At 41.5% G+C, this 20,315-nt stretch overlaps 1 protein-coding gene across 3 annotated transcripts in view; it reads right to left on the bottom strand.

Moving 5' to 3' along the window:
* ASXL3 (ASXL transcriptional regulator 3) overlaps positions 1-18,288 on the bottom strand; it is a 121,488-nt gene extending 103,200 nt beyond the window's left edge. The window contains exons 1-3 of one of the 3 annotated variants that reach the window (XM_090039909.1): positions 18,270-18,288; positions 14,844-14,952; positions 13,403-13,511 (exon numbers count right to left, since the gene is read on the bottom strand). In XM_090039909.1, the coding sequence (XP_089896035.1) occupies positions 13,403-13,511; positions 14,844-14,921 (187 nt within the window). In that variant the 5' untranslated portion in view covers positions 14,922-14,952; positions 18,270-18,288. Of the gene's footprint in view, positions 1-13,402; positions 13,512-14,843; positions 14,953-15,907; positions 15,939-18,269 lie in introns of those variants that run through there. The other 2 variants (XM_090039908.1, XM_090039911.1) reach the window with 2 other exon arrangements.
* Between the last annotated feature and the right edge of the window lie 2,027 nt (positions 18,289-20,315).

Genomic DNA, 20,315 nt, shown 5'->3' with positions numbered 1-20,315 from the left:
GGAAGTGAAGGCAATAATCTAAAAGCTTATGGAAAGAAACTGACTGAAGTTAGTACCTCTCCTCTGGGCATCAGCAAAAACTACAAGCACTAGCTAGGTCAATGATTTACATTATTTTTTTCCCAAACAGGGTGGCATGTAAGTCACAAAATAAAACCAGAGATAGCAAAAAATAATCCAGTGTTGAAAACATTCTAACTTATCATGATCTGAGTTTTTGTAATAGAAGAACTGCTCTATTATTTTTCAATGATCAAAAAGAGGGGAAGCCTAGATTTGGCCTTTTCTGAAGGGTGCTGAGACTATCAAGGTTGAGAACTGGTAAGTTAGACACTTCCTCAACAAGTTCCCTGTATGTTGAAGATTTGTCCAATTACCATCATGTTTTGACTCCTCTTTTGGGGGAAAGATTATCAAAAAAGATGGCTGGAACTACTCTGGTTACAGCTGAAACAGAACTCATAAGTCCCCTGATGTCAAAAGTCAAGGCAATAGGCTAGTTAAATTGCCCCCAGCTGGCCTTGGTTACTCGAATGGGCCTCATTGCCAGCTGGCCTCCATTGCCTGCATTAGTGTGCCTGCCTACTTATAAACAGCTGCTCTTTCAGCACCCAGAAGACTATTCAAAATAGATGTCTCTCTTTCTAGCCTTGGGTTCCTGGTTCCTTTTCCCTAGTTTTGTGGTTCCCAGTTTGATTTTTACTATCACAGCCCCTGGGTCCTGCCTATTTACTTCTAGTGTCCTAGGTCCTCCTTGCTAGTCCCTGGTTTCCTGTTCCTTCTGTCATGCTTCCTGGCTTTGTGGTTAAAGGTACACCAATACATCGGTCCCATATCAGATTGGCACCAATATAAAAGGAAAATTGACAGTATTGGCAATAGGCTTTTTTTTGGCTAATGTGGCCAACGTCACCAACCAATGCCCCAACCATGCGCGCAGCCCCAGTGCAGCACACAGGCAGCCAGGACCACAGCCCAGCAGCATATAGGGCAGCTGGGTCCAGCTGGAAGGTCTGTTGTGAGGGAAGGGGTGTGGGGCAGCTGTGGGGTGAGGGAGTGGGGCTAGGGAGGGGACTGCCCAGCTGGCAGCCCCATGAGTGGCTCATCTAAGGGGCATGGGGAGGGGGGGCTGGGCTTCCAACATTGCGCACACCTGGGAGGGCATGGGGGGCACATACCCTGGATCTGTGCATGGGACAAGGGTGGGCTGCCACTACAGGGTGGGGCAGCACTGGGGGAGGGGAGGGGGGCTGAGCCAGGTTGCACTCAGGGCCATTGGCACAGAGCTGGAGGCACATGCCCCTCCCCCACCATGCCCTTCTAGGGTACGTGCAATGGTGGAAGCACCCCCGCCCCCCTTGCACTCACCAGATGAGCCGCTTATGGCTCTATCTTGTGCTCTGCCCCAGATGTGCAGTGCCCACCCTTGCCCCAGCCCCACTCCCTCCATCACCACAGGGATCTTGATCTGCCCCCCCATGCCACTTCCTTTCCCCCTCACCCCTTCCCACACGACAGACTTACCAGCCAGACCTGCATATTGCCAATTGGATGGGTATCAGCCAATATGGCTTGTTAAAAATTGGCCACTGGTATCGGCCACCAAAAAATCTCTATCAGTGCACCCCTACTTGTTGTTCATGGTTTCTAGTTCCTACCTGACAGCTGCTTGTTCCAGACTCCAGCCTAAACCCCTGTGCTTCCAGACTACTTTGTCAGCTTCTGGATTACAATCCAGACCCCTGTCACTTGACAATCAGTGCTTGGCTCCTGGCTTAGCTTGGTCCCATAAAGCTACTCTAGTGGACCCCCACTAGCTACTGACTGTGGTCTAGATCCCCACCTCCTATGAGTGGCCTTCCCTCCTTGGATTTGTGGTTCTATCCATAGTGACTGCCTACATCCCAGCCATTTACAAACATCAGCCTCCCGACCCCAAGGCTCTCAATCCCCCAACTTTAGTTGGGACCCTTGCTTTCCCGGACTTGTCTGTTCCAGACCTCCTGGGTTGTGACTCTTTAGGGCCAAGCCCAAACCACCTACATCCTGGTTGTCCCTCTGACACCTGAGTACAACATGGAGATTATACCAGTTATGTCTGGAGGCTGACACCTACTAGCAAGGGAAGATCAGGTGCTCACTCTGATTCATTGACACTACTGACCATGAAGTTATATCGACTCATTTGTAAAAACAAGAAAGTGTTGTGTAATTGGGAAAATCCGAAAGGTAAAATATGGCAGTTGTTCTTTTACACTTAAAGAACTGCTGTCATGCTAGGCCCCATATAGTTCCTGTTGCCATCTTACCTGTTCAATATCTATCAGAGTAGGGGCCATTTTGCCCTTCTACATTTGTATAGAACTTAACACAGTGGAGTCTTGATCTATGAGAGGGATTAGTAGGTGCTACAATGAAACATCTGGTAATAAAAGATGTATCTGGGACAATTAAGAAACACAGTATGCAAATGATACCCCGTCTTAAATAAGCTGCACAAATGTATAGATTAAAGGGCAAAAGGCAAACAGACTATTAAAATCTTCTAGTCTGATTCCATGTACAACAGGCAAAGAATTTCATGCAGGTATACCAGTGTGAAGGCCCAACTGCTGTTTATGAGCCAGGGACCATTTTATTCAGGTCATCCAGTTTTCATTTTAAGAGACCAACTTCAGGAGAATCTACCATATCCTTAATACACTGCTACCTTACTTCTGGCCTAAATGGATCTAGCTTTAGATTCTAACCACTGGATCTTGTTATGCCACTGTTTGCTAGATTGAAAGGTATTCCAGTGAAAATCTTCTCTTTGTACAGACTATGGACCAGATATTAATTCAGTTTTGCTGTAAACAGAACCCTATTTCACCCTGTATGATGAGACTTGGCCTACTGTGCATGCTCAAAAGCACTCCAATACAGTCACCTAGACATCTAATTTCTGTATCATGATTCAGTTCTATCTGGGAAAGTGCATATATTACATGCAAGACCCTGAATCCTTACTGGTTGCATTAGCAGTGCCTACCTTTTACCCAATAGTGTACTGGTCAAGACACTTGCCCAGGAAGTAGAAGACTGGGTCCTAGGCCCATCTTGCCTCTAAGTTATCTGAACTCATGTCTCCCATTTCCTCAGGAGAGTGCCATCAACACCAGGGCCTGGCTACGTCAGACAGAGAGCTCCAGCCCTCCTTTTGACGCTAGGTCACTGGATAACAACTGTGACAGATACATGGAGCCAGCAAAAGACAAAGCAAAACAAGGTTGGCTCTGTACTTGAGTGCTGAGGGTACTCAGGGAGTGCCCTGGAATAATTTATATAAATATTAAACAACAATGGACCAAAAATAAAGATGTCTGTAATAGCATACTAGAAACACCTGTCTAGATAATGATCCCCAATTTACTAACCTTTTAGAGTGTCTACACATAGTGCTACGCCGCTGTATGGCGCCCTACAGTGATGCAGCAATCATGTGTGTCTACATTTGATTGCCAGCTACATCACCATAGTGGCACGCTGCCTGGGTATAGCATGCCACTACGGCAACATAGTGGTGATATCTAACCGTGTACCCCGTGCATGGTAACCACCTGTACTGTGCCATAGCAATGTTACCATATGGCAGCATGTAGACACGCCCTTTGAACTGTATCAGTTGGCCAATTTTTCAGGCAATAAACATGAACTGACCATGTATGATGCTATATTTTAAGATCAATTTTATAAATCAAAAGGCTTACAGAATTCTAAGCATATTATGCCAATTCAATTACCTTCATTAAACAAATTATATCATGCATAACTATTTTCCATATAAATCTCTGCTAACTGCACCCTTTACCATTACATAATTTTGCATGGGAACAATGTCAGTGTAACTAGAGGATAGTCAGCTTGGTCAGCCTTCTTACTCTTTTAAAATATTGATGAAACATTAACCTTTTTTCTAGTCCTATGTACTAAAAGATTTGTTATAAGTCAGTAACAACACTTCAGAGAGCTCATTAGCTGATGGATGGATGGATGGAAGGATAGATAAATTAATGGATGAATGTAGTTATTTGATTGACTGATATGCCACCTTTCCAACAAAGGGTCAGGCAGCCAGGCATAAGAGAACAAAGTAATTTATAACTCTGGAGTGACTCCTGGGCCACACATTGCATGGGACAAGGTGAATGAGGCAGGTCCCCAGGATCTCCCCCCACCTTGGCCTCATGGACAGTACTAGCTGAGCACATGGCTCCCCGCCATACAGACAGCATGTGTCCCCATCACCTACACTCCCTCCCTACAACCCAAAGAAATGCTGGCAGTACACAGTCTCCCCCTCTGGGCTTTCTACTACTGCACAGATGTGGAAGAAGAGGCTGCTGGGGCCCATGGGCTGCCAGTTGGAAAGCCCTGACTTCTTCTTTCATACAACTAGGACAGGCAACAGCAGAGAAGGTGCAGATTAATTAAAGTTGAATGTTGAGATTTGATAGTCAGTTGATGATAATCCGGGCCAGTTAAATGGATTGATTCAACCCCTCCATGACATGCAAACTCAGGGCAGGAGTTTGTAATGTGGTTCCTTGACTGTACCTCACTACATATGCAGTTTGGCAATTCCTCAATGCCCCATTTGCTCAATAAATGGGTACATCTTCCATGTCCTGTACAAATGTGGTTCAGCATGGTCCAATATCTACAGTGCAGGTGGAAATCTGGAAGTTTGATGGTTGGGTCTACAACCAACTTTTTGTTGCACACTGTTGCTGCAGACCAGATTTTGCACCAATGGCCCTCAGTGTCCAGACTGTTTGATGAAAGTTCAAAAGTGTGTAACCAAAAGGGTTTTCTCTACTTAAGCTACATCTTGATGGGTGGGCAATATCTTCATACAACAGAAGTACTGGATCAGCCATAATCTTTTCATGCTCTCTAAGTATGGCTGAATCCCTTCTCACCGTGGACGGAGCGATATTTGATAACACTGTCAGCCACAGAAGCAGCATGAATTTTAGAGCACCGCTTACTACTTGTATGGCAGCATTCACCTATGTGTCAACATGACAGGTGTGAGGGCTTTGGCACCAGACAGAAGCACAATATTCAGCTGTAGAAAGTACCAGGGCCTGGATCAACCTATGGAGGGCAGGAGCATCATTTTCCCCAACATGTTCCAGCAAGCTTCTCTACATTTACCCTCATCATGGTCTTTTTGCCAGTAATCTCAAGGTGCTGGCAGTAACTGAGAGCTTGATCTAGACTGACTCCAAGGTACCATGGATGTTTTTCATGCATTATTTTAGTTCCACAAAACGGTATGTTTAACTTTTCATTGGCCTGAGTGTTGTTAAAGTGGAACAAGAAAATGGCTGTCTTAGCTGCATTAGGTTTCAAGTGCCAAGTTTGGAAACAGTCCTCCAGGGTGTGCAGATTGTTCTTGAGGACTTTTTCTGTCGCCTTGAAAGAATCAGCTTGTTTGGCTAATGCAATACCATCAGCATAAATAAATTTATGCAATGTTGTCAGCAGGATGTCACTGGTGTATAGATTGAAAGGATTGGAGAAAAGACAGACCTCTGAGGGAAACTGTAATTTGCACTGACCAGCAATTCAAATCCTCGCCGAGATGTACTCAGAATCTATGGTTTGATAGTTACGTGTTTATTAGTGCAGAAGTTGGTCTGCACTTGATGATGTATGCCAAGTTTAGCAAAAGTCCTTTTCTCTATATAGTGTCATATCCACAGGAAGGGTCTATAAATGCTGCACTTGTTTTTAATTTGGACTGAAATCCAGCCTTAATACGACTGGTCAATATGACCTGATCACAGCAGCTTATGTTTGTCCAAAAGCCAGTATGCTCTTTGGGTATGAAGGCTACCTGGGCAGGTTTCAGACAGGCAAGGATTAACCACTCCACAAGTTTACAAGCTGTGGACAAAAGAGAAATTGGCCTACAGCCTTTTGGGTCATCAGCAAACTTTTCAGGCTTGCAATGACTTTCATATCTTTCCACTCTTTAGGGAGGCAACCAGTGGTATGCATATTAGTGAAAAGATTCACAAGCCAATTCCATGAGAATGGTCCCAGGTTCCTAAGGAACTTTGGGATTACTCCACCAGAGCCAGCCGCTTTCACAGACTTTAGGGCTGCAAGCCTTGACTTAGAAAACAGGAGAACAAAACATCTTAAAAGACAACTTAAAAGTATCAAAATAAAACAGAGGCTCCCCCTTCACCCCCATCTTAGCTCAGCTTAGCTTTGTTTCCTAAACACCTTCCCAAATAGGAAGGTCTCCAAGCACTTTTGAAATATGTCCAGTGTCAGGCTCTGGAAGCCCTCAAAAGACACCATGTTCCAGAGCTGAGGAGCTACAGCTTCCCATGTGTTTTCATCAAGTGGACTTGATGTATTGTTAATACTTGCAGGAGGTTGGTCTTACCTGACTTTAGGGGTTACAATGGGGCATAAGGGAGGTGATCCCTTCAGTACATAAGGTTCAGCCCATTTAGGACCTTACAGGTTAAAACCAGCACCTTGAGTTGGGCCTGGAAAGCTATTGGGAGCCAGTGCAGCCCCTGCAGCCTTAGGCTAGCGACAGATTGACTTTTATTAGTAGATGTTTTGGATGGGGAATCCAGAAAAAAGATGACAAAGCTGATATGGAAATACAAAGCACCCAAGCGAGGGACTACCAATAGACGGATGGGGGAGAGGAGGGGAACGCGACCAGGTTATAAGCGATACAATGTTAGCCAACTAAGCCCGGGGATGGGGGGATGTGGGAAGGGGAGGGAGTATTACACATAAACCAGTTTAAGTGATTGGGAAACTGGTTTAAACCTGTAACCAAACAGACACTTAGTGCATATAAACCAGTTTGAAAATGGCTGAAACCGGTTTGAGAATGTATCAGACTTAACTGATTTGGGTCAACCCGGTTTATGCAATGTCCTAATTTAAGTTAAATCAGAGCCCTCCAGCATCCCAGATGCTTTGCAGCCCTGGGTGGGGCTCTGCTCTGAGCTCCACAGCAGGGCTGGCCCTGCCTCTCTGCTTCCTGGCTGGAGCTCCAGTAAAGGCTGCAGGTACAGCAGCATCTGCCTGGCTTCCTCCTGCTCACCCATCCCCTCCACCACCACTTCCTGCTGAAGCAGCAATTCCCCCCTCCCCTCTGCTTTACACAGATACCTCTCAGCATTAGCTAGCATACCACATGCTGGCTACGGTGCATGCTGTGGGAGATAGGACAGTGTCTGCTTAGGGCTTTTTGGAGCTAATCAACAAGTAGCTGGTAATGTTTCTCCATTCCTTCCTGCGAAAAAGTTGTTTATGAAGAGCTTGAACTAATGAGAGAGGCTTTTGTTTTGTTTGATAGGCTGATGAATGCTAACAACTCCATGTGTTACTCCCTGCTGTGTAACTCAATGCTCGGTTATCAACTCTCTGCTGGCTCCCTACCCAGGACCACTGAGCGTGATGATCCACCCACTTACGTATTCACCTCAGTACTTTCATCTAGTCTGTATTCCCTAACTTATTAATGAGAATGTCATAGGAGACGGTATCAAAAGTGTTATTAAAGTCAGGGTATATCACATCCACTGCTCTCCTTCTATCCACAGAGCCTGTCACCTTATCTTGGTAAGAAATCAGATTGTTCAGGCATGACTTGCTCCTGGTGAATCCATGCTGGCTGTTCTTTCTTCTCCTCTACATGCTTCAAGATAAATTCCTAGAGGACCAGTTGCATGATCTTCCCAGGAACTGACTGGCCTGTAATTCCCCAGATCCTCCTCCTTCCCTTTCTTAAAGTTGGGCACTATATTTCCCCTTTTCCAATCATTCAGGACCTCACCTGACCTCCACAGGTATTCAAAGCCAATGCCATTAAAATTATCTCAGCCAATTCCTTTAGTACCCGAGGGTGCATCCCATCTGGGCCTGCCAACCTGAAAGCATAGCTACTCTAAGTAATTCCTAACCTATTCTTTTGCTACTCCAAATTGTTTGTCTTCTTCCCTAGCTTTGTTGCCAACTATACTCATAATCTTATAGTCGATTATATTCATGAACACTGAAGTAAAAAAAAAAAGACATTACATACTTTATTCTTCTCCATATCACCAGTTACTAGACTGTCTTCTACATTAAAGGGCCCAACACATTTTTTTAGCTTTTCTCATACTTCTAACACACTCCCTTTTTACTGCCTTTTATGTCCCTTGCTAGCTGCATTTCAAAATATGCTTTTGCCTTTGTCATATTCTACCTGCATGCACACCCGATAATCTTATATTATTTCTGGTAATATTACCAAGTTGGTGAAAAGTGCTTGTAGCCACCAGTGATACCCGAAATCCAGATACTGTATAAAATCCAGGAGCACCCCAGGGCTGCTAAGCTTAGTGACAAAGGGAGGCCGAATCCCATTAATGATAAGTGTTCCAAACCTGCTTAAGTCAAGCAGTGTTGCCACCACCATCATCTCTGTCTTGTCTGGATCAGTTTCAATTGCCTCACCCACATCCAAGTCCCCAGCTACAGCCAGACACTGGGGAAGGGACCAAAACTATGGGACCACTGTCAAAAGAGAAGGAGAAAGTGAGCTAAGTGCCACCAGCAAACTGATGACACCTCACTCCAAATCTCTGTGCAATCTTGCCCAGCAGTCTCATATACTAAATGAATCAGAGCGGTAAAAAGATGGACCCCTGGGAGACTCAAAAGGAAAAGCCCTGAGGAAATGACAAGAAGTTGCCCATCACTACTGCCTGGAACCCACCTACTAGGAATGGGCAGAAACAATTCACAGCAATCTCATGAATACCTACTAGGGGACATACATGCTTTATCAGCACTTCATGGTCAAACTCTATGAAAACCGACTGAAATGTCTAGTAAGAACAGGACATAATTTCCCCTGTCAATCTCCAGGCAAAGATAATCAACCAAGGCCACAAATGCAGCTCCTGTGCTATATCCAGAGTGAATGTTAGAGTGACAAATGTCCACAAAACTGATGGCATTTGGTTGAAGGTTGGGGACAGGGCCGTAACTGGCTGGGGAGTCAGCATCAAGCATTGGTTTAAGTAGGGGCAGGCAATCAGACTTAAGAATGCCTGGCACCCTGTCCTTCCAAAAGGGAGTTGTTGACAACCCTCACCAACAGTAGCCCCAATCTCCCCCCCAGGCTGGGTCCCCACATAAGGATCCAGTTTGCAACTAGCTGCCCTCAACCCTACAGTGTAGTGGATGTCTACCCACGACCTCTTGAGTGTATACTGACAACATTTTCTAGAAGCAGGACATTGGCTGCCGTGGTTCCCCTGCTTTACCTGTGGCTGGTCAGGGTGTTAGGTCTGTGTTGTGTCAAGACTGACAGCAGTCTTACACAGAGTATAGATTATGGTTTGTACGGGATGTTTTGGATAGGGATGATCCTGCTTCAGGCAGGGGGCTGGACATGATGATCTCAGGAAGTCCTTTTCAGCCCCACTTCTCTATGACTATGACTATGAGAGTAGCTGCCAAGGTCAGTAGGAGTGTCCTTTAGAGAGTGCTGGAAACCCAATGACTCCATAAATCTCTGGAACCAAAGCAGCCTTGGTGGTCCACCATCTTGATGGAGATGACAGAAGAAAAAGACCTGCACTTCCAGAAGGCAGTGGTCCAGCCATGAGAAATATTTTGGACAACACCTGCAATAAGCTTCTGTCTCTACACTGGTGTAAAATGTTAGGTTGAACATGTGCCCCACTTCATCACTTGTCCCCCAGACTGCATGAAAATGCGCCACAGTTGACACAGACGCCATTCAGTATTATTCCAGACCCGAAGAGCCGACTTCAGCCTGGATGTTGAAGTCCTCCAAGACAGTAAGTTGGTGGGTGTCCTCAACTTCTGCATGTAAATTATCAGGCCCCAAAGTTTAAAAAAAATGCTTAGTTTTAGCTACTGGAATATGAAGCATTTCTTTTATCATTATAAACTGTTAAAATATCTTCATGTTTCTTCACAAATAAAGAACCTGCTGCTTCTGCCATTGCTGACAATTTATTATTCCTACGTTGTAACAGATGTATGCCTTTGCAAGAGTGTCTTTTCTTCTTAATATTAAAAAAATCCTTATCATCCTAACTGTTGTCGATCATACAGATTTCACTGTCAAACTTCACTTCCCTTATCCATGGTCTGCTTTCCATAACTGCTCATTTATAGTCATTAGTACCAATTTCCTTTTTCTGTTCCCAATTATTTCATTCCTTATGTAAAAGGCAAGGATTCTTGTGGGTGATATCTTTTATTTGACCAATTGATCTAGACATAGGCAAACTTTTGGGAATCACAGTATCTTTCCTCAAACCTCTGAGACGGAACCAAACAGCTAAGCTAAACAGAAGATAAAATAAAAGCTTTTTAAACAGGGTCATGATTATCTATTAAAGTGTAGAGGTTAACATTTCTAGATACGGTCTCCACCTCATTTAGCCTATTTAGCTTGATTTAGCAAATTACCTAATCCAAGAGTGACCAAGATATGGTCCACAGAGCTGTCATCCATAGGCAAACAGTGGCACCTCCTGGAGACACGGCAATTAATCCCACTGCTCAATCTGCTGCCACATTTCCAGAATGATAGGGAGCCCTGAAGGCCAGATCCAGATCCTGGAGTTGCGTACCTAGCCCACAGAGCTAGAAATTTGGTGACAGGAGTGGTGGCTGCTATAGCTGCAGGAGCCACAGCAATTAACACTGCCTTCACCAATTTCTATCTGCATGGGCCAGATGACACAGCTGCAGATCTAACCTGCAGACTGGTCCTGTGCCATTCACCTGACCCATGAGGCTAGAGGAGTTGGGCAGCACTGACCTTGTCTAAAGGCATTAGGTCTGAGATGGCTGAAATGCTAAAAATGCCATTTATTTATTTATACACTGTATACAGCCAAAGTTGGTGGACACAATGTACCCAACACAAAACTTCAAATCAAGGGAATGTAAAATAGAATAAATTTAACAGTACACAACCTCTACAATCTAACCACTGTTCATGCACATCACTATTAGATTCACATTGCACTAGCTAGCCAGCTACTTTGGGTACACAAATGGCATCCTGGCACTAAAATATGAACACCGTGCAATAGAATCATATACAATTAGGGTTGGAAGGGACTTCAGGAGGTCATCTAGTCCAACCCCCTGCTCAACGCAGGACTAACCCTAACTAGATCATCCCAGCCAAGGCTGTGTCTAGCCAGGTCTTAAAAACCTCCAAAGACTGAGACTGCACCACTTCTCTGGGTAACCTGTTCCAATGCTTTACTACCCTCCTACTGAGAAAAATTTTCCTAATATATAGCCTAAACTTGCCTTGCTGCAACCATTGCTCCTTGTTCTGTCATCTGCCACCACCCAAAACAGTCCAGCTCCATCCTCTTTGGAACCACGCTTCAGGTAGCTGAAGGTTGCTATTAAACCCTCCCAGTCTTCTCTTTTAACATATATGTCCTAGCACAACCATTATGAAGTACAGAAGCAGTAGTATCCTCATTTTACATATACGGAACTGAGATGCACAAAGAGGCTAAGTATCTGGTCCAAAGTCACAAAGGAAATCTGTGGCAAAGCCAGAACATGAATCAGTGTCTTTTATACCCAGGATCGGGGCCCTAATTCTCTTTAGGAGCATCCTGGAGCCTCCCCTATATTATCTGAATAGTAGAACCCACACACATTATAGAAGTCTAAATAATGCTATTCATCTACCCCTGCTACATTTACTGTAGCTCCAAAATGTAGTAGTTTACTTGTAGGACAGGATCCAAGAGAAAAGGCAGAAGACAGAAAATGTCAAAAAGGTCTATTTCAGCAGCATACAGTACTATAAAGTTCCATTACACTGTAAAGTAAGCACAATGTAAATGCTTCCCTCATTAGTTTTTAATGCTTATAGCATTCACAGTTATTTATCAAGAGTCAGTTAAGTGGTTATATTTGGTAATATAGACTCCCACTGATCCACTTACACACCGCAGGACTAAGAGCTAATAAGAAAAACAATAACTTAATTAGAGGTGCACCCATACACAGGTCCATATCAGATCAGCACCAAGAAAAGGAAAATTGATATAATCAGCAATCAGCTTTTTTTGGCTACTGTGACTGATAATGTCACCGATAAATGCTGTGTGCAGCAGCGCAGCCACAGCATGCAAGTGGCTAACCCAGCAGCTTGGAAGGCACCAGTTGGCTGGTAAGTCTGTTATGGGGAGGGGGCACAAGGAGGGAAGGGGCATGGGGGGAAGGTAGATCAAGGCCCCCAAGGTGAGAAAGGGAGTGGGGCAGAGGCAGGGCTGGCACTGCTCAACTGGGGCAGGGTGGGGCATGGGATAGAGCCGTGAGAGGCCTGTCCAGGGCCCGCAGGGATGGGGGGGGGCAGCTCCTGCCACTACATGCACCCTTGGGGGAGCCACGGGGGCCATCTGGCCCCCGGATCTGTGCATGGGACAAGGGCAGGCTGCTGCTGCAGGCTGGGCCAGTCTTGTGCTTGGTGTGGGCATCAGTGGTACTGGGAGGGGGAGCTAGAGCAAATTTTAGGGTGGTTGTAGCCAATCCCATAGCACCCCCTCCCCCCAACACAAGCACCACCACTGCCCACCCCAAACAGCCCCAATCTAGCCACCCCCACCAGGAAGAGTCCAGCACTACTCTGAGCCCCAGCCCACAGCCCTGCACACAGATCTAGGGGACACACATCCCTCCAGGTCCCCCAGGGGTGCACACAGCAGTGGGATCCACCCCACCCTTCCCTGTGCTCCCCAGACAAGCCACGCGGCTCCAGTCCTGCCCCACCCCAGCTGGACAGCCCCTGTCCCAGCCCCATTCCCTCCCTCACCTCAGGGGTCTCGATCTGCTGCCCATGCCCCTTCCTTCCCCTCCACCTCTTCACCTGCAACAGAATTACCAGTTGGAAGCTGCTCTCCAAGCTGCTGGGCTGCATATCAGCAATTGAATTGTAACTGATCAATATGGCTCGTTAATAAATTGGCTGTCAGTATTGGCCCAAAACTTCCTTCACAGTGCATCCCTAAACCTAATAGCGGGGATGAATATTTAAACATGGTTCTAACCAGAGTGCTAAAAATAGTACAAAATTGTCTCACTACACATTTGTCTTTTATAAAAAAAAAAAAAGCCATGTTTTCCATCTGGCCCCAGCTCCTTTATAAGGACAAAACTGAAAGGAAGCTACTCAAAAATATTTTTCTCAACTGTAAAAGAAAAAAAGTATAATTCAGTTTGAAAACATGAATAACCAAAATTAAATTACTAAACAACAGGCAGGTATACATTCTCTCCATAGATAGTTGTATAAAATTAAATTAATACCCACCTCCATTTTCTTCTCCATTATTGTTTGTCTCTGCCATTTCAGTGCCATCTAACTCAGATTCACATCCTAAATCTAATGTTCCATCTGTAGGGCAAGTTGATTCTTCTTTCTGAAATTTATAAGTAGGAAAGGGGAGAAATCTCCATAATCACCAATGAAAAAGTATTATTACATTAGTTATGTTTCCCTGAAGATAATTTGGTCCAACACATTCGGGTATCTACATTTCAAAAACATGTCATGCTTTCTACATGAGAGTTACTGTAGGGAAAGAAGTAAAATATGACATTTATGCCTTTGTGAAATAACATGAAAAAAAATGCAAAAAAGAACTATTTTATAAGGTCACAGTTTCTGCTTCTATACAAAGTTATTAATCAAAATGCCCTTTATATATATATATATGTGGTAGAAACAGAACTGTTTGGCTTTTAAAAATTGTAACATATCCTTAGTGAGGGAGGAGAAACACAAATCCTTTAATGTTTGTCTGTTTCCTGAATTCCAATAGCTGTAACAACCTGAAACTCATAAGCCATGGGAATAATTGAGAATACCTGGATTTTAGCCAAAGATGTCTTCAGACTTTAAATAAAACAAAAAAAACACTTGGTTTAGTAAATGAGAAAATGGTGCTTCTGAAATTCATTAGCTAAATCAAAAATATACCCCTTTAGTTCTTAGGACCAAGATTAAGTATACTGCGTTTGTTGTTTCTAAGTATAATCCAAAACACAATTTGTCCACTATTAATATTAAAAGATTTCCTATGAAATTTCAAGAAACCAAATCTAGTCTGTAGAACATGTATTCTCAACATTATGTTTTCTTGCCTGCATTTTACCCTCCCTTGTTCCAATATGAAGCCACTGAAGTTTGATCATATATCAGCCAGGAAATTTTCTCCCAGCACAAAATCACTCACACACACACACGGTGGGGGGAAAACATTAATATCAAATCAGTAGGGATTTCATTGCTGTAATTATATTTCCAATTAAAACCAGTATTATGACCTATAACTTAAAAGCTATTTATACAGAACTTGGAAACATTCCTCTACTGTTCAAAAAGAAAACCCCCAAAACAAAACATTAATACAATTACTTAATGAGAAAGTCAGCGATCCTCTTGAGCTCCCTGCTTACAAAACAAAGGCCTTTCTGTTAACAACTGAGAAAAAGCAGCATTTTAGCTAAACTAAAACATGTTTTTTTTTACCATATGCCAAATTCAAGAACATGTATATTCTTTCTAAGATAAAACGTTCAGTGTTTGCTTTCATTATAAATCCTTTTATAAGACATCTGAAAGCACTTAGGAGGACTTTCAAGTCATTTCCTCCCCAAAGAATCTAATCTGTTTACCTTTATATCTATTGAGACATTCATAAAGTGGATTAATAGCACTATGTACTTTCTATATACAAAATTCAACTTACTTTGAGAGCATACAGTCCCGACTTCCCAGGGATTTTGAAGAATGTTCCATCACCTACACGAGTGTTAGTATGAAGCATTGCATTCAGACAAGCTAATGGAGAGGTTCCACTGAAAAATAAAAATGTGCAAAAATAAAGCAGTCTGAGATCGAGTGCCTTTTGCAAAAGTATTCCCTCTGTCTATTTTTTAAACTCATGCTTGCCTTGCTTTTTTTAAAATTCTCCCAACCCTGAAAACATCTACATTACAATAACAGGCCAGTTTCAAACTTAATCATATGCATCTGTCCCCAAGGCTTCAGGCAAAAAGTCTGCAAATTATAATTATGATTTTCTTCATAGAGCAACCAGCTCCACATTGTAAAGGAACCAAAGTCCAAATATTTATGTGAAATTACTTCATAAATAACACCATAAGCCTCATTTTAAAAATGTTACAGACAATGTGGCTGCTGCACATGAATGATCAAAACAGCACCAAGTTCAAGGGCAGCTGTATCCCATAGGATGAAAAGCAACAAAAGAATAATAATAAAAAGAGCCCAGGAAGAACACATTTAAAATTACAAGCAATATAGTTACCACGGGCAGCATTCTCCTGACCTGGCGAACAGAAGTTACTATATATACACACGCATATATTTTAGACCTTTCAGGCAACAGCATTTTCCTCCAATTAGAATCTTTTTAAAGATTAGGAGACTGACCTATTCAAATCAGCCAAGAATTTAACACGGTGCTGGAATGCATTCCAAGTACCTTTTTAAATAGCTTAATTGCAATACACTCAATATATTTTCAGACAAAAGTTAAATATTTACAAATACCTTTACTTAATGTACACATAAGATCAGTTTGTATGAGAATCAGAAAAACAAAGTAAGCATTTTCATCATAGAAGAATTTAAATTATCATGAAGAGCTGATTGGGGGTTATGCTGTGGGACCATAGGCATTCCAAAACTTGCCCTGTTCTATATTAATGTAACAATTAAATTTAACTACAGGGTTGACAGTTGCATTATCATTATATCTATTTTCCCCACATATGCTGTTGTACATACTGTGCTCAGAGACTGCATTTGTGACTGTGCTTCTTCACACAGACCTTTATCCTGCAAACACAAACACATGCTTCATTTTATCCAGGTGGATAGAATTAGTTAAGTGGAATAACACTTGTGTATAAAGTGCATGTATGTGTTTACAGGATCAAGGCTATACTTTGGTAAAAGTCACAGCATGAGCTTTAAAGCCCACTGGAACCTAACCTTCTTCACTAGGCAATATAAAAAAAATACAGGAATTATAGTTCAGAAGTCCATTACAATTCTAAATCATTTTGATCCCAATTCAAAACTGATTGGCTGAAAAAATCTGGCGTACTGCCCTGACAGGAACTAAATTCTGTCCTCTGATGAAAACAGTTTCTATGGAGTTTAATGGTAGAATGACAGCAGAAACTGTCCTTGCTGCATGTAAATTCACTTTGTGGGAAGATGGATAGTGTGCTAATATGGTGTTCCAGTAAAAAATTAGATAAAAATACATTATTCAGTGTTTCCTGTCTTGAGGATACCTTAAGAATTTATTACTGGTTACTTAATGTACCACATTACTATAATATCCACTTTTATCACACTGACATTTAGCTTACATAGTCATTCTTTATTAAAAGCCAATAATACAGTTAAAGATGTTGCTTAGAGACTGTCATGTCAGATATTAAATGGTAACTTTAAAAATATTATGACATTTTACTAATCTATTCTTAAAAAAACAAATTTTATTTTTCCCAGTACATAAAACTAATTCCATATCCGTTTTTGACGTATTACTGTAACCGGACTAGGAATATAAAAAGATTACAAACACAATTATACTAGCAGTAAAGCAGAAAACCCAAAAAGGACTTGTTTGTTTGTTTAGAAGTTAATTAGGACACACTTTAAATAAGGTGTGCATATTTAGAATATCTGTCATTGAATAAATGTTTGATATATTGTTTGTACATGTTATTTAACAGAGCAAGACAAGCTGATTTTTTTCTAGTTACATTTTTCAGAGAGAATCTCTAACTTGAAGACACTGATAATGGTGTCTGATTCTTGGTGTTTCTACTTAGGAAAATGCTGTCAGAAATTAAGAGCTTCTTCAAGACGGCAGGAAGATGACAGCACAAAGGAAACTGAATTCAATTAATGAAAAAACAAGAAACAGAATTGTATGCGTCTATATATTTAAGCTTGGCTTTTTCTGTATTTTTTAAGTCCATCTGGAGAAAGTGTGGTCACAACATTTGTTTTTAGGCATCTCATCATTAGGCAATTAAAATGCTACAAGATACATGAACTCAAAATAAAGGATCTGGCTATATTCCATCACCAGTACTGCTCTCACAGAGGGTATCATAATCTTCAAATTCAAGCCAGTTGGCAAGTAGACAATAGCAACTACTCTCAGAGTTATAAAGGAATCCATGTCAGCTACTGAGCCAAGCAGCATTGTAAGTACTGTTATACATGTTTCATACATATATCTGAGGTGCTAACTTCAGCAATTCTTGCAGAATTTGCTGAAAAAATACCATATTCTCCCCTTCAGCAGAACACCACAAGAGATCACAAGTGGTGATCACTCAAGGTGAAGCCTTTTAGTGCAAGTTAATAAGAAGATGTGGCCTTAATCTGAGTTATCTGAGTTAAGTAACTCGATATTAAAACAGAAACAAAGAAAAGGCAATTTGGGTCTTAACACTGGTTAGTAGATCAAGCTTGAACCCTGAACTTGAGCTGTTAACTCACAGCTTAAACCCAAAGTTGCTTTGTCTTGAACATTACTTAATTCAGGTTAGTCAGTTCAAGAGCACACCTGTTTTTTATTGTTTTTTATTTTCAGTGAAGATTTCTGTTTTTCCCCCCATCGTAAACGCCCAATGTTTTTTATAAAATGTTATATAGGATTTTTTTTAAACATTTTCTTTCCTTGACTTCAGTTGCCCTTATTTTATTCTTTGAGCATCAAAAGGGAAGGACAATTTGATGTAAAGTTCTTAGACTATCTTAAATTGAGTCAATTCTATTTTATATAGGACCTATGGCTCTTCAGAACCACAGCACGTTTTAAATGTACATAACCTTTAAATACTGTTTTGTTTTGATGCTGCAAATCAGCATATGTGAAAAGTATTTTAGATTTTCCACCTTTAAAAACAGATATTGTTCTATATACAATTTTTCTGATGAAATGGTTTTTAAAAATTTTGCCATTACAAAAAATACACTCTCCTTTGCATTAATATGGTTTTAAGGTTATTGGCTGCTCCCCCCCCAAAAAAATATCAGTTCACTTGTGTACACATTCTTCTCAACCAACATACTTTTAGAAAAAAATTCAAAATTATGAAATATTTTTAAAGATACTTACTTTCTGCAATGATGATAAGGAGGCACGGAACAACCAGGTGTGAAATAAGAAAGAGAAACAATAAACTGGTTAGTCTTTCAATACAGAAAGGTGTCAAGACTTTTTGACAATATAAATAGTACTTCAGGGTCTAAAATTTGGTTATTTCCCATATGTGTTATAATGTTATAATTCTGTATGCCATCTTCCTTCTCATTATAAAACTCAAATTTCAATATACCACAGAAGCCAGCTTCCCTTCCACCCTTTCCCCCTTTACCCCCTTCAAAAAAATTTGTATTTTGTGAATTTGAGCTCCCTCTGCTGGCTCTGCAGTAGGAATTAACCTCAGCAGACCAGGAGAAATCAGACTACTATTATCAGCTATGCTCCACAGAAACGTCTAAAGAGAACTGAGAAGAATTTTTACAAAATCAATTGAGGAAAAAAATCCCCCTTAGTTTTATGCTAGTCTTATTAAACCCCATCTGTAAATAAATTAGAACCTTTAAATAATTTATAGCTTCTTTAATTCTAACAGTCTCTGCTAGAACGATTCCAAGGTGAAAATTTTTAAACTCACCAAAGTATATTGTTTTGAAAAGGGAAAATGGATTGACTCACCATACAACTACAGAACAGCAGACAGCAAAAGCTTCCCTACACTGCACAGTTAAGGACACTCAACTCCAGATGCCTGAAAACCACTCACTAGAAGTGAAGTAATTCAGCCTCCACGTTCATTGTTTACTTCTCTTCGCCTAGGTAGCAAGATACCAATTTGTTCCAAAGATGATAGTGATTTTTGTAATGTGGTCATCTGACTACTGTAAATGGTACCAAGAAAATAAATAAATCACCTACTCCTTTTACACAGCCCACAAATTAGCCACAAGCAGCAACAACTTTGACAGCTGCCACAGTCAACAAGTGAGAAGCTATATAGCCCAATTCCTAGAACCAATACAAAGTCACATCCTAGTAGGACTTAAATTCTGTACAGGATTAAGAATGGTAGAAACGTACCAATATTTTTCAATACATACAGCAGCCAGACATGATGGGAACAGCTTTAAGTAAATGTGTTGCTTGCCCATTGTAACGTAATACACACAAGACACATCTACAACTGCTCCTACAGCGCCACTGTTACTGCACCGTCATCTAATGACAGCACAGTAACGGCCATTGTTATACCTTTAACAAGGTTATTTTTAGCTACTGCATCACTGTAGTGACGCGCTATAGCGAGGGAGTGCATCGATATAGTCTCGGGTAGACATGCCCACAACATCTGATCCAAAGTGTGATGAGCTCAACGGAAAGATTATTATTGATTTCAAGGAACTTTGTATCATACCCCTATCCCATAGTATTCAGCATAAGTTACTGCCCCTCCTTTCCTCAAGGATTAGGCAACAACCTTAAAAAGAGGCACACATTTTAAACTAAGCAAAAATTCTACGTAAGTGTGCTTCTTATGGACAGACCCTGAACCCTCAAAATACTGGGGCAAAGCAACAGAATCTTGTTTGCAAGCACATTTACTAAAAAGTCAGATTTTAACACCTTTGTTAAACACCTTTGCTTGTCTACCACCATCATTTAGCAGCTACACTTATAATGCTCCCTGAAGGGAAAAGTGCTTTAATACCATTTGCCACTAATGAAAAGCTTCAGATTAAGCAAGTAAATGTAGCAGGAGGCACAACTTCATGATGTAGGTATTGCAGATGCTATGACATATGAATAACTTACATAACATATTCTTTTAACAGTTTTCATGGATTTTTTGGGAGGGGGAGTTACCCCCAAATATAAGCAAACTGGTGATAATAATAATAATAAGTAGTGCTTTAACTCATACAGACTATGGTATATCGATATAGACAGTAGCCTGCTCTGCATCTATAACTGAGGCACTACTGAATATGAATTTCATGCTTAACTAGTGACTGGTCAGGTCTTTAAAACTTCTGCAGCACATGTGTATTGTTTGAATATTATTAATCTCTACAACAACATAGATGATACTAAAGTTTAGAGCTTATCAAGGTCCCTTCTGAC

The sequence above is a fragment of the Crocodylus siamensis genome, chromosome 3, assembly GCF_052110815.1.
Source record: "Crocodylus siamensis isolate JL-2025a chromosome 3, ASM5211081v1, whole genome shotgun sequence".
In the NCBI taxonomy this organism is placed as follows: domain Eukaryota; kingdom Metazoa; phylum Chordata; order Crocodylia; family Crocodylidae; genus Crocodylus; species Crocodylus siamensis.
This window is presented reverse-complemented; position numbering and strand designations above follow the sequence as displayed.